Genomic DNA, 14717 nt, shown 5'->3' with positions numbered 1-14717 from the left:
CCACAACATCATCTTCTCCCTTCATCTCTCAATCCGCTGCACAACTGGCGCCCCCAGCTGCCCTCTAATCCAGCTTTAGCCCTTCCGCTGATCAGGTGTGTCACTCTTAACACAACTTCATCAGCGCCAGCGGGGCACAATTGGTTGGATAAATGATAAGATTTCCACTTGATTTCTGCTCTCCCATATTCCACCTCTGTACCTGTGCTCTGTATCTGTCATGTCGCTTTAACGCCAACTCTGTGTTAGCAGTCTTGTCGCTCGCCGTGTTTTGTCACCATTCTGCTTCGGACCTGCTTGCTGGATGATCACCGTCTTTGCATATTAGATTTATAGATAATGATGGCTTACTAAGAAAAAGTAAACAGAGCAAGATAAGATATAATCTTACTGAAGCACCACTCACCTCCTCACGGCAATCTGAAGTCCTTTAGGATGGCTCCTTGGGCAGAGGCTTTAAAAAAAAGAAAGGAAATAGTGGTCAGTTATTTCATTAGATCTGTGTTATTATATAATTCAATTCTACTAAATAACATGAAAAATATTTCCTCTGAATTTACAGTCGTGCAAAAGATTTCAAATGGCTGAGAAACTCCATATAAAAAGCATCATTCTATAACATAACCATTTATTAAATTATTTGAAATAGATTCAACCTTAAACTATAATTACGTTTTGCACTTAAAAAAATATATTTAAAATGCTTAAAAATGCTTCAATAACCTAACAGATTGTATCCTTCATCTCATATACCACTTTTATTATTACAGTTTTTTTTCCTCAAAAATTTTGTTTCTTTGGTTAAGCAAAAGTGCAGTCTAACATATGTGCAAAAATAAAACAAAGGTAATTCTTAATTTAAGTTTAATACAATTAATTAACAATATTTTATGAAAAACACTAAACTAAAACTAAGAGACTCTGGAAAAGTATTCCCAAGGTCAAAATTCAGAGTAAAGAGACATTTGTGATTTTCTCACCATTTTGAAAAAGGCATGATTAATTTAAACATATAATTTGTTAATTTTTAATAATTTTTTATTAATTTATTATGCTGTGGTGAGTGATCAATAGTACATCTTTTGAGACTATATGAAAGGTTTATTTTTATAGAACATTTCATACAATGGTAATTTGAAGTGCTTTGAAGAATTTTCTTTTTAAAAATTGATTATTAAAGAAATATAAATATAAAAACAGTAAGTAGTAGACATTGGAAAAAAGAGAACAAATTAGTTTAAATTATACATTAAAATGAATGAGGAAAAAGAAAGAATGAAATAAATAAAAGGACAATTTGATTAAAAAATTCTATCATAAAATAAAATAAAATAAAAAAACAAGTTGTCCTTTATGATTAGCAGCAATGTCAACAATGTTAATAAATGAATTAACATAATTAATAAATTTAGCTTTCTGAAGTTTTGCAAGTCAGAATATCAACATTTGAGTATGACCCACAAAATACCTGCATAAACAAACAAACAAACAAACTTAAAATAGTAAATTAATACTAGTTCCTACTGAAAGATATGGTTAAGTTAGTAGTGTGACTGTTTTAGTTAGTCCCTGCCCAGCACTGCTTGATTCTCTGCAACACTATCAACTCTGCTAACGCTGCTAATTCAGTTCCTCTGCTGTCGGGTTTATACTCTCAAAGCGCTTCAAATTGTCCAGCCCTGTATTCTGCACTTCACAGGGCTTTTTTGATGTCTTTTCTCTCAGATCAAGTTGAAGAAACTTCCAACTTTCCACTTGCTCGTTCAATGTTTATAAAAACCTCTTAACCCCTCAAGACTTTGAGTCCTTCATTGGCAAGCTCGTGGTTCTTGGATCTGCTACACTCATTGGCATGCAGAAGGGTCTCTAAGCCACTCGTTGGCACCCATGCTGATTGGCTCATCACTGCGTCATTCACAATGGTGTTGACAGTGCCCATGATTATATGGGAAGAGCTGCTTTTTCCAGTGCCCGCCTGCCCGTATGCTTCTCCGCCCTGGAAGTCTGGCGCTATCTGTGAAACCCTTCACGCAGCGCATCTGATCTGTTGCACCTCTCCTCAAACATGTCATCTAAATGCTAAGCACTCATGCTGCATTGTTAAATGAAAACAACAAGAACAGCGAAAGCAAACAAGACAATCCTGCAACTAGCTGCAAGCTTTTTGATTTGATTTTTTTTTTTCCAATTTCTCTTCTTCAAGATCCTAGACATATTCTTCTTTCTCCTGGAGATGTGAGGGGAATTCTGAGAGTGTTATCACGTAAGCTCAGTGTGCACTACTGTATATGGTTTTTACCACAGTTTTGCAGTCAGACACAAACTTTGGGAATTATCTTTGATTGCTTGGTGTGACATGATTGACAGCTGGGTTAATTGCCTTGGCGATGAATCTCAGCCTCAGATGAAGTGTCTGAAAGTTTGAGCCACAGTCTTCCAGTGTCTAATGAAGTACTAAGAAGTGCAGTTGCTAGTGTTAGCAAGTCCACATGATATGCAAGATAAATACATTGTTCATTAAGTTCCCTACAGGATATTACGATCATACTAATAAGATATGGCCTATTTTAAATGTATTATTTTTAAATGTATTTGTTTATACAATAATACTTCCATAATTTATTGTTTCTTTTATGTATTTGACAGTTCATTTAGTTTTCTTCTCTGCATTGGTTGTTTTTCCTCTTTATAATTTTGTTCTGAAGATTAAATAAATAATAAAGAAAGAAATTACATTGGTTTGTCCACAAAAACCCTTTTTCGGCCAGCCACATTAGACTGCCAACAAATGCTAATTTGGCACTATGGCTGATACAATAGAGTGCAACAGTGCCACTTTTTCAGCAGCCTTGAGAGGAAGCTGAAAGAAAGTATTTTTCCCACTGAGTCTTCTTTTGAGATTCATAAGCTATGAACCAAACCAACCAGCTATGAGTTGAAATCACATAATTACAAATTTTGATTTGAAACAAAAAATATTTGTAAAGATTGTGAACTTAATGGTTTAATGAGGAAAAAAACTACAAACCCATGCAGCATTGTGCATGACAATCAGATGAAAAACAATGGATAAATACCAAACTACTGATTTAAAGATGATGATTATTTATACAATACTGATACAATATATGTTGTCTATTGCAAAAAAAAAAAAAAAAAATACAAAAAAATATTAAAGTCATTCAAGAGTGTAAGGAAAGTGACTCCATTGATGTGTTCAAAATACTTCCCTACTATATAGTATGCAATAAATAGTATGCTAAAAGAGTAGTATGTGGTTCTTTTCGCTCCACTTGTTGGTCCTAATTCTGTGATTGGTGGAGTTTCTATGCAGAATCATGGGTAATGTAGATTTTTTAACCTGGAATTCCACTGCTGAAAATTATTATTTAAAAAAATAAGTTTAAATAATGCGAGCTGACGCTTTTTACAAAAGCATATTCCATCTATTAACAACCTCGTAGTTCAAAGTAGGTCTGTCTACTAAGGTTTATAAATTATCTTTCACAATCAATTCCACTATGGAGAAAATAAATGGAATTTTGACTTATGAAACAACTGTTGCACTCTATTGATGATGTAAAATGCCTTGTCAGTGCTGTCAGTTGTGAACAAAATCTGATCTCACTGGCGTCATAGTTTACTATCTGACAATTAATGCGACAATCATCAAGTACAGAAAGCAAAATCACACCATGTTATGCATACTGGTGTAGGGATGGCTTGCTTCTAACAGAAAAATCACTAAAAGAAGCAACCATGACCCGCTTCTTATGACATGCTTTATGCCCGATTTGATATTGATTTGGTGACACCAACTCTGAGGCAAAACTGCTGAGGCAGCCATTGGAAGAGGCACTATTAACTGTTCATGCTAATTAATGGGCTAAAAAGGTGAAAGCGGTCTCCTGTGGTAAAGTAGGAAGGAGGCAGAATGAGAGGGAGTGAGAGAGCGTGCGAGAGAGACGCGGAATGAAGGAGCCATTTCTTGTGTCTGCAAACAATCGGCTGAAACAGCTCCTCTGTTAGCATGTTACCACAGGGGATTGTGTGCCGCCACAGTACTGTGAATGTCGTAGGGCATTAGTCTGCAAGAGGAAGATGAAGAGTATGTAAACTTGCCTGCTAGCAGAGAGGCCCAGATTACAAATGTGTACTTTCTAATTGAGCAGATTAGCTATCATTAGCGCAAATGATGCTACTGCTCCAGGTGTTAGCATCACAGGAGGTAAAAAGTTCTTAACGGAAACAATGTTATTAACAGCAACACTATTTACTCTCTGAAAGAGTAAATACAGCTCTGTCATCTTTTGCAAACCCATACCATCCTCATAAAAAAAAATACTCTGTACACACTAGCGATGGAACAAGATAACTGACATGACAAGGCCTGTTTCACACATTCTATTGTGCATATTCTATTCAGACCCCATAATAAGCAGCCAGATTAAATTAATATTATTCAATTAAAACTTTTATTGTTAAATTAATGCTTTTACTAAGAAGCAAATCAGTATATTAAAATGATTTCTGAAGGATCATCTGACACTGATTACACTATTTTTGTACATTTTGTATATTTGTATTTTTGAATGTCAACAGGGTCCAAACAACACCTCGCTGACTTCCATTGTATGGACAAAAAACATTTTTCAATACACATTTCTACAGGGCGTGCAGGTCTGAAATTACATTTAGGTGAGTAAATGATGGCAGAATTTCCATTTAAGGTTAAATTAGCACTTTAAAAAATTAATAAAATTACATAATGTTTAGATTAGCATTGTATAATGTAAAATGTTAACGTGGGGACGCATAAGGTTCAAATTGTACGATCAGATAATTCATTAGTTGAGCAGCATTTTAATTTCATGCACTGTCTTTTACAGATATACTATTGTGCATTCAAAGTCCATGCACTGTTTATTAATGCAGTTTGCCACGTGAAAGCACAATGTTAGGCACTGCAATTCAATTTCTCTGCAGTTCTACTGCACATACGCACCTCAGACATATGCTATGTGAAACAGGTCTAAGGAAGGCATTTGGAAGAGTGCAGCCATTCAACTTTATGCCGTTTAGGCAGGGATTAGTGATTTTTTAACCGTGGGAGACGTGCATTAACACACTCACGTTAGTCTCCATTTCCACGGTAACAGCAGGCACAGCTATGAATTAAAAGCGATATGTGTCCTTTTTGTGGGAGGTGGCAAGGGCCATTCCTCCGACTGGCCTCGGTTGGATTTTGAATTTAAGGATTGATTAATCTCCCCCAGTGGCTGTGAGAGGAGCAATTAAAGCAATTATAAATTACTGGCAAACTTCAGGGACGAACCTGATAGCGTACATTGATGGAGTAGCTTTTGAAAATGACTGCTAAATGCAAGTCAGTGAATAGTTAGGAGACATTTCTCAGGCTTTATCAAGCATCTCAATGAAATTAATTTAAAAAAGAAGCAGATTCCCTAGTGCGATATGCGCTTTTCAAGCCGCCTGTGGGAGTCCAGGTCACAATGGAGTGAGAATGATTCTCTGGCTTTTCTTATTTCTTTTGTTCTCTGCTCGATGCAGGGCTCACACAAAGAGAGTTAATAGAATGAATAAAGGAATTCATAAATGAACAGATTCATATACATGTATGAACTATAAAGAAGGTTTTAGATTACCATCTCAGCTGCATACGTTCATCTCTTGGTATTCAAATTCTTTGAGATATCACAGTCTCAATCACTACAAATGCATTATTGAAAGCACCTTTTCTGAAAGATGTTTCAAATCATTTTTTCATCCTGTTGGTTATCCTGCATGCAGTAGAATACAGTAGTCTCTACTCACTTCTTGCTAATATGTCTCCAAAAAAAAAATCCAAAACGGTAGAAGGAGGACAATATAAGACATCCTGTGATCACAGCCTTATAGACCTGCAGCAAACATCTCCAAATATTCTTCAGGGAAACGTGAAGCGCTGTATGTGGGATGCAAAAACGATAGTTCAAAGAAACTCTGGCAATCCTTCAAATGGAAAATGGCCTAAACGTGGTCTAAGTGACGGGCGGCTGGCTGAGAGGGGCTTTTAACTGGAAAGAGAGGAGGCCAAAAACATAAAAGAATCATTTCAAGAGGAAGAGGGGCGGAGGAAGAGAGCTTTATGAAATCAAGAAACCATGCATGCTAAGAAAATTTAAAGAACAGAACGTGTGTTTAATTCACTCAAACCTTAACAAGGCAATCTGGATCTGTCAACCAGCTAAACGAAAAGAAATGGAACATTTAGATGTAATTGCCAGTGTTGTGCTGCGCTCATTCTCTTTGCTCGGAAATAAACAAAAACATTTTGATATTGATTTGAGGCAGCTTTGATAAGGCAATTACTCGTAACAATCTCTTGAGCAACAAATACATAATTTAAACGCATGGATGTGTTCAGGGCTTTTCAATCAAACCTGTGTTTTGACATCGCAGCTATCAAAAGTTTTTTACTTAATGAGTAACCTGAGAATTTAAATATCTGTAGAAAGTGACAATGGAAATAGTTAGGGCTTATTCAAAGTATTTTATCAATAACAATCAAAATACATTGCATTACCAACACTGCCAGATTTTCTGTGTTTTATATAAACAAGTGAAACAAATCTGCCAATGCAGTAGAGAAAGTTATATTAAAATACCAAAAAGTCTAAATATCCTCATGCAGTGTTGCTTCCCATGTATTCTGTTTTAGAAAAATGAAAATTCTGTCATAATTACTCCCCCTTGTCATTTTAAATCTGCATGACTTATTTTCTTCTGTGGAGCACAAAAGAAGATATTTTGAGAAATTTCTCAGTGTAACCAAAACTGGTTACAAACATTCTTCAAAATATATATTTTTTTGTTCCACATAAAAAAATATGTTCAACAGGTTTGGAACAACACAAGGGAACCATTGCGTTATTTTTCCTGGAAAACTAGACAAAAACATCTTACTGTATTTAGAAGGTTCATGTTTCAAATATCTTACTATAAACATTAATGATTTGTGAATTTCTATTTTGGTAACTCGGAAGAGAGGTAATTCAAATAGCAACTGAACTTTCATAATGCTTACTTCAAAATCCTGCATAAAACAACTTCTTTTTTCCCCAATCATACAATGGATTATCTTTATAAAATGAGGTAGAAATACAGCTTTCTATACGATGCTAAAGGCTAAACCATTTCTAATTTAAAACACCCTTTATTCTTGTAAAAATACCTGAGACTGCATAAAGAACACTAACAATCGTCATAATTTTATGACTTAAGGAGAATTTTACAGCTACTGTACATCATCTCAAGCAAGTATCGCAATGATTGAAAAAAAGAAAACAAAAGAAAAAGTATGGCCTCTCATCAGTTTGGTTTGTAAAACTTTTTTTTGGTGACTTTTTGAAGTGCTTTTTGAGGTTTGTTGACAAAGAATCAGGAGTTTTCATTTAATTATTCAGTGATTATGCACAACTGAACAGGTGCAAAAATAAAACATTAACAAAATAAATAAATATAAAATTAGCCTTTCATTACAAGGGCCGAATGTAATACAATCATGCTAACAATTAAACATTTGATTTGTGTAAATAATTATATCATAAGAATAAAATAAAACGGCTTTACAAAATCACAGCCTGCAGTGGCAGATAACAAGTTGGATAGATTTTCAAGCATCACTCCGCTGAGAGTAAGGGTGTTTTCTTTTTTGCTAACACCTTGCCACTTCAATTGCAAAAAACACCCCATGCTAGCACTCAACTAATGTATTTCTCTCAATTATGAATAAAGGCACACACTGCTGTGTCACACAGGTCCCTTTGAGGACCCACGGAGCTGAATTTGGATGCACTCCTCCCCACGGATGAGGCGAAGCTGAATCAAATCAGGCGACCCGCTGTGCCATGCGCTCCGCTCCATAAATGTATTCAATAAAAAGAAGAGGGGAGAGGTTGAAAAGGGTACAGATTCTCAAAGGATTGCCAATTCTCCAGTGTGTCAGATATTTAGTGGCCTCTAACAGTGCAGGCGTGCACAAACGGAGGCAGACGTGAGCGGAAAGCGAGCAGGCGGAGCGGCCGAGACGGCTCGTGGATGAGATGCCGTGTTTGCTCTGACCCTGTCGTAGCCGATCTCACCGAGACGGCCCTTTGCCTAAATACAACGGCTGGTTGAAAACAATCGCCTTATTCCTCCGCATCGCTCCGTCGCTCTTTCTCTCCCTCTGTACATCTCATTCATCCTTTCTCTCAGTAATGATGACTGTGCAGTGACAGAGCAATGCTATCACCCAGAAGAAACCGACAGAGAAAGACATGTCGTCAAAAAGGAAAAATCACAGACAGAGACGCTTACATTTGGAGGGGAATTCAGTTTCTTTTTTGTGTTTGACTAAAATATACTTTTTCAATATAACTGTATAGCTCATAATAATACAAATTGCTTCAAAGCAGCATTACAGAAACTAGAAAAATAAAGAAGATAAAGGACAGGAAAATAATGCCCCCGTGAACAAGCCCTAAGGCAACAGCAGCAAGGAAAAACTCCCTCGAATGAGCAGCTGAAAAACTGCACTGTGAAATTGCAAAATGAAAAAAAAACATATATGTTATTGATTATGAGTTATTTCACAATAAACAAATTGAAATTGTAGCCTACATAATTTGTGCAATTACATTTATCTAAATTGAACGTTCACATTGCTCATGTACTACTCTGTAATGTTAATATAAATCATAGCTATCAGAATAAAAAGGTTGCATTTTATGCATACAACAGCCTGTCCCTGGCAGTCCCTTCTGAAAATGAACCGCGGTGGTTTTACTAAAGTGACGTAGTTCAACTATAGTATTTGTAGATTTCCTTGGTTACCACTACAGTAAACATATTTTAACCATGTGCAAACAAAAATATAACCTAGTAAGTTGCAATCAAGGCATATTGAATGTTAAAATGCATTTTAAATATAAAGTTAAGTGGGTATCATTACCCATTTTACTCTTAGTAATTTAATAAATTTCATAATTTAAAAGTTCAGTTTAGAAGTATCGTATCGGTATCGATATCAGTGGTAGAATGATAGATAAATAGATAAATGAAGTAACACATATTTTTTTATTTACTGTAGTTTATATATTAAATATTTAATTAATACATGTATTTCTAATGTAATCATTTTAAACATATTAAATAATATTTGATGCATTTAATAAATTAGTTGTTTATTACTTGAATTTCTTTCAATTGCAATTACTGTAAAATTTAACTTCCTTTTTTAAAAATTTAATTTCATGTGGTGCCAATTCAAATCAGAATCGAAAATTGATGTCTTAGGAAAAGGAAAAAATACACATAAAAAACAACAACAAAAAAAACTTTTTTTTTTTTTTTTTTTTTTTTTTAATAAAATTTATTATTTACAATAAGACCAGGAACATCCATCATTAATCTGAAGTATGAAAATTCTGTCCTGATTTACTCATTTCATTCCAAACCTGCATGACTTACATCCTTCTATGAAACACAAAAGAAGATATTTTGAGAAATGTGTTTTTCCCCACTCCATTCAGTTGAAGTCAGTAGTCAGGCAGTGGTTATCTTCTTCTAGAGGGCGAGTAGTATTATTTTTTGGGTAAACTATCCCTTTAATAAAGTAAACAGGTTTAATTTTAATTGCATTTTATCTATAAGCAAATCCACGCTCATGCAGAGAAGCTAAATAAAAGCTGACAGAGAAAACCACATGTTGAGAAAACATCCGTTAAGGCCCTCTAATGACTCTTCCTTGGGAACTTCCTGGTTGCTGCAAGAACATTATGTTTTCACAGGCACTATAAATGACATGACAGCATGACTCAGTGGTTTGTAACCGGACAGAGTTCACAAGCGGCCCACCATTTCTCAAGCCCTTCTCCCCAGCTTCGCTAAGCATTCACACTGTCGTTCTCTTTGTTTCCTATTCATACCCATCTCTGTGAATATCTCCAAAGCGCATGACATGCCAAAGCAGAGGGCTCTCGAGACTATGGCAAATTTGAACCTTTCAGCAGTTCACTAGTGAAGACAAATGGCCAGCGTGTTTAGGGGCCTTCGTGAGTGATCTGTATTAATGCCTGGCAGGGATTCAGCTTTCTGCATATGCTAACTCCATTAGTGGGTCAGAACCTGGCTCTGTCTGAATCCCCTGCACGCTGGGAGGGCTGAATATAGGGAAGTTGCAGGTGCAAAGCATGTGAACGCACATTTAAAAGACATACACACACTCCATTTGCACACATTTTCTGAAATCAAGCCTATGAAACACTGCACTCTGTGCTTTCTGGTCTGTCAGTTGCTGTGGTTTGCTACTCCATGATATACAGCAATTTTGTTACACAATCACGATGCAGCGATGTTACGAATTGCAACATGTACAGATTCAGTCCCACTGCAATCTGTGACATACATTCAGAATGACAGCAATTCAAAATTAGCTGTGTATTCTGAAAAAAAAAAAAAAAAATATATATAAAAAAAAAATTTGCCAACAACATGTATATATTGATATTTCATTTATTTTTGGAAAGCTCTTAAAACTATGAAATAGTTACTTTAAACGCGAAGCTGCCATTGAGATGAATGGCAATGCTAAAGGATAGCTTTCTCTATATATTACAAGCAACCAATTTCCTACATAGCTGTGCTAGTTTCATTTTTCTCAAACCACTGCATGGTCTTTTTCTTCTCACATAATAAAATAATAAAACTCAAGTCAATATTTCATGTCCCCTTATTCATTTAATTGGTAACTAGGCATGTGATAAATGAAATAATCAGCTACAGTCAGCTGATCTTTAGCACAAAATAAACCCCTTTAGGGTGATACGAGACCCCCGAAAGGCTCCTGACCACACTATTGAAGATTGTTTTGTGTATTTTGAGTCAATCTTCTGTTCACTTGATTAGTGCAAATCTGTGCATCTCATTTGCCATCATTAACCATCTAAGGCCTGATATATCAAATAACAGTCAGAAAAAAAAAGAGCAAAAATATGAAATTTGTGATGTTGCTGATATTTATATGGCCAAAAATTAGATTAAAGATTATATTCTGACAGCTTGTAATGTAAATCAATGAGATTTTATAGCAGGCAGTATTATAACAGTATAGCAGAATACTTAATGCATAAAATGCATATAAAGATCTGTTGTCACTCTTTAACACCTAATAGCATTAGTATTATCTTTGTAAGATGATTTTAAATGCTTAAAACTTAAAATAAAACTCTGTATTGTGTTTTTTTTTTTGTCCTGTAAAACACATAACACAATGCAATACAATTATTATTGATGAAAAAAGCCTGATGAAAGGCTCAATAGCCTGATGTATCACATTTGATACTCACATTTTAACATTATTGTTCTAAAAATGATGCATGGATAATAAAGTAAACCTAAGTTGCTTCAGTCCAGTAACTGTTCATCTTGAAATATAAAGGTTTTTGATAAAATCATTACAGATTTCATAGCAAAAAAAAAAAAAAAAAAAAAAAAAAAAACATTCTATGAACTAGTATAATTTTTAGATTGATACTAACAGGCATTTTAATTGCTAAAAGAGAACAAACTATCAATCAGATGACAGATGACATATAAAGTAGTAGATTATGTACAACAGGTTTTCAGCTAAATTTTGATCCTGTTGAATCCTTATAATTTTACATATTAAATATGATACTATATAGGCTGTATAGGGTTAAAACGTGAACATGTCAACATTACACTGACTGCCCTGCTTTCTAGATCACCATCAGCCATTGAAAAACCCATATAGGTCAGCAACTGTAACTAAATTTCCTCTTTCACGGTTTTGTTAGGAAGTACAACCTTCTTTATTACACATCCACTGATTTATGAACCATCTCCTTCACTTAGTAATCATACAATCTAACTAATTTCCTGCTAGACCTCCCAATAACAGCCATAACACTTTCCAGAAGCATATCTATATCTCTCCTAAGAATAGTTGTCACAAATCTGCCGAAAACTGCCTCTGCTGACACCGTAACACAGTAGCATTCAGTCCACTGTAAAAAGAGGCATTTTGAAAGGATACACACGCTCTCTCTCTCTCTCTCTCTCTCTCACACACACACACACACACGCAAACACTCTAAATGCAATCACACCTAAATGGACACTTATCCATAATTAAACACAGAAGTAAACATCTGCACATACACACAGACACATTTCAACTTCATACACACTCATATACTGTAAGTAAACGACTCCCATGCAAACTCCTCTCTGCTGTCAGACTAGATTATATGGTGCAGGGAACAGGGGCATGAAATCTGTGGCAGCTGCCCCAGGCTGAGAGACACAAGGCTGCGGGCATTGACACACGGAGATTAGACACACACACATGCCTACACAACCACATAAACACACTAACCAATGCACAAGTGCTAGTGAGCAGACATACAGACACACAAGAAGGATGGTAAGAAAGAGGGAGGAACGAATTCCATTGGAAAGTGAGCATCTCTACGACCGACTCATTTCCAAGGGCAGAGCACTTCAAGTAAGACTTATAAGTGGATATTGAAAAACAATACATGGCATACGTCGCTGCCACTGTATTATGAACAGCATTGTTACCTTGATAACATAGCAGCAAAAATTATACTTGTAGTTGTTAAGATTGCTACAGCAAATCAAACTTTTGTGTAAAATATTTCCACTTCATGAGGTGCTTGATAAAAAACATGAACTTTTAAAAATATGTACAGAAACGACAATCATAAGAAAGATTAATTCCCATATAAGCCATGACTTCTCTAGTGAAAAAGTCATCTTGTCTGCATCAGGAGAGAAATATGCATAGATCAAGCACCATTTTTCCGTGTTTTTCCATTGTTTTCACAAGACTCACCGGCACATGCGCAAAGCTGACCTCATACTTCATTTGCCGAGAACTGCTTCCGTTTTACAACAGTAAGTGCAAGCTAGATTCAAGTGAATATTACATTTTGAATATGGATATTTTTCTTACAAAAAATGCATCGATTCATCACAGGAGGCCTTTGTTAACCCCCTAGAGCTGTGTGAGACACTTTTTTTATGGATGGGCACTTTTTATTTAACTTCTTTTGGACTGAAGCAATGCAACACCCGCTGAGTGGCATTATACCACTTGAAAGACCAAAGACAATTTTTAAGTCATATACACCTAGGATGCCTCGGGGGTGAGTAAAACGCAGCCTAAATTTCATTTTTGGGTGAACTTACCCTTTAACGCTCAAAGACAGAAACATCGAATTGAGACTGAGGTATCACATTTGTCTCATGTGAACATTCAGAGGCTCCATAGTGAACGTTTTGATCAGCATTGATTCATCAAAAGATATCTGTGCATTTTGTTCCTCTGGGCAAAACAGGAATGATTGTTGATGCTTAGTCCCACCCCTGTGCCCAGATTGGTTCAAAATGTCATCTATTCATCTAATTTCAATTAGTATTTATTTATTTTTATTCATTTTTCCTTTTATTCGTTTTTTTTTCTTTTTAATATATTGTCTTATGAATTTTTATTTTATTATTTTATTGTTAATTTTGGTACATCAAGTTAAACTATATTAAAATGAAGAATGCTATCTTGGCAACTAGTTCAGTAAAATGAGTTAATTTATTTTATTTCACCAAAATGTTTTATTTTATATGGTTTTACTTAATTATAATAACACTTATGTGCACTTATTAATCTTGCACAAGAAAAGTAAATAGGACCAATGTTGATTTCATGATTTGCATGTAAATGTTGCAAATAAGGTCAGAAATATGCACAAAGTCATGAAAACTCAAGCCCTCTGTAACACATGAATGATTTCAGCTACTCTGGCTCAATGGCATTACCCCTCTAACCGGAGCAGAATCACACTCGTTTAATATGCGGACTCGTTTCCTCTATATCCTTTTTTTTCTTTCTGAAAACACTCTCTAATTCAGCATAATTGCTCTTTGTCATTTTGTGCAGAGCAACCCAAAAAAAAAAAAAAAAACAGAGAATGACTCAAGACATTATGGGGCAGGAGCCTGCAGGGTCAGCACGGCCCAACTACCCCCTGAGCTCTGCACTTATGCCTGTGATGTAGGCAACGAATTACAAACAAAGAATCACATCACTGAGCTCAATGGATCTCCTGTGCAGCAACTCACACAAATAGGAGCCTTTCAGAATGTACTTTTAAAAAAGGTGATTTCTAATTCTAATTCATGGCGAATGTACACAATAAAACTGTGACAATTTGCTCAACTGTTATAGGCAAGCTTTCTTCTGAAATTCCTGCTAATACTTTTTAAGCACTGGCTATTTTCACTAAATGAACATGACAGTTAAAATGTTTGGGGTCGGTAAGATGTTTTTTTATAATTTTAGCAGACCATGGCTGCATTTATTTGATCAAAAATACAGTAAAAACACTATTATTGTGAAATAATATTACTAATTAAAATATGTATTGAATATACTGTAAAATGTAATTTGTGTAAAATAAATAATTCAGTGATGCAAAACTGAATTTTCAGCATCATTACTCCAGTCTCACATGATCCTTCAGAAATCATTTTAATATGCTGATTTGCTGCTCAAGAAACATTTCTTATTATTATCAATGATGAAAACAGTTGTGCTGCTTATTATATTTGTGGAAACCATAATTTGTTTTTGT

At 35.2% G+C, this 14717-nt stretch overlaps 1 protein-coding gene across 2 annotated transcripts in view; it reads right to left on the bottom strand.

Moving 5' to 3' along the window:
* The window catches only part of LOC109113308 (chemokine-like protein TAFA-5), a 44503-nt gene that overhangs the window by 3940 nt on the left and 25846 nt on the right, over nucleotides 1-14717 (bottom strand). For both annotated transcript variants that reach the window (XM_042761761.1, XM_042761760.1), the window contains one exon: nucleotides 407-454. In XM_042761761.1, the coding sequence (XP_042617695.1) occupies nucleotides 431-454 (24 nt within the window). In that variant the 3' untranslated portion in view covers nucleotides 407-430. The remainder of the gene's footprint in view (nucleotides 1-406; nucleotides 455-14717) is intronic.

This window comes from Cyprinus carpio, chromosome A8 (genome assembly GCF_018340385.1).
Source record: "Cyprinus carpio isolate SPL01 chromosome A8, ASM1834038v1, whole genome shotgun sequence".
Lineage (NCBI taxonomy): Eukaryota > Metazoa > Chordata > Actinopteri > Cypriniformes > Cyprinidae > Cyprinus > Cyprinus carpio.
Note: the sequence above shows the minus strand (reverse complement) of the source record. Positions and strands in the feature narration are given on the sequence as shown.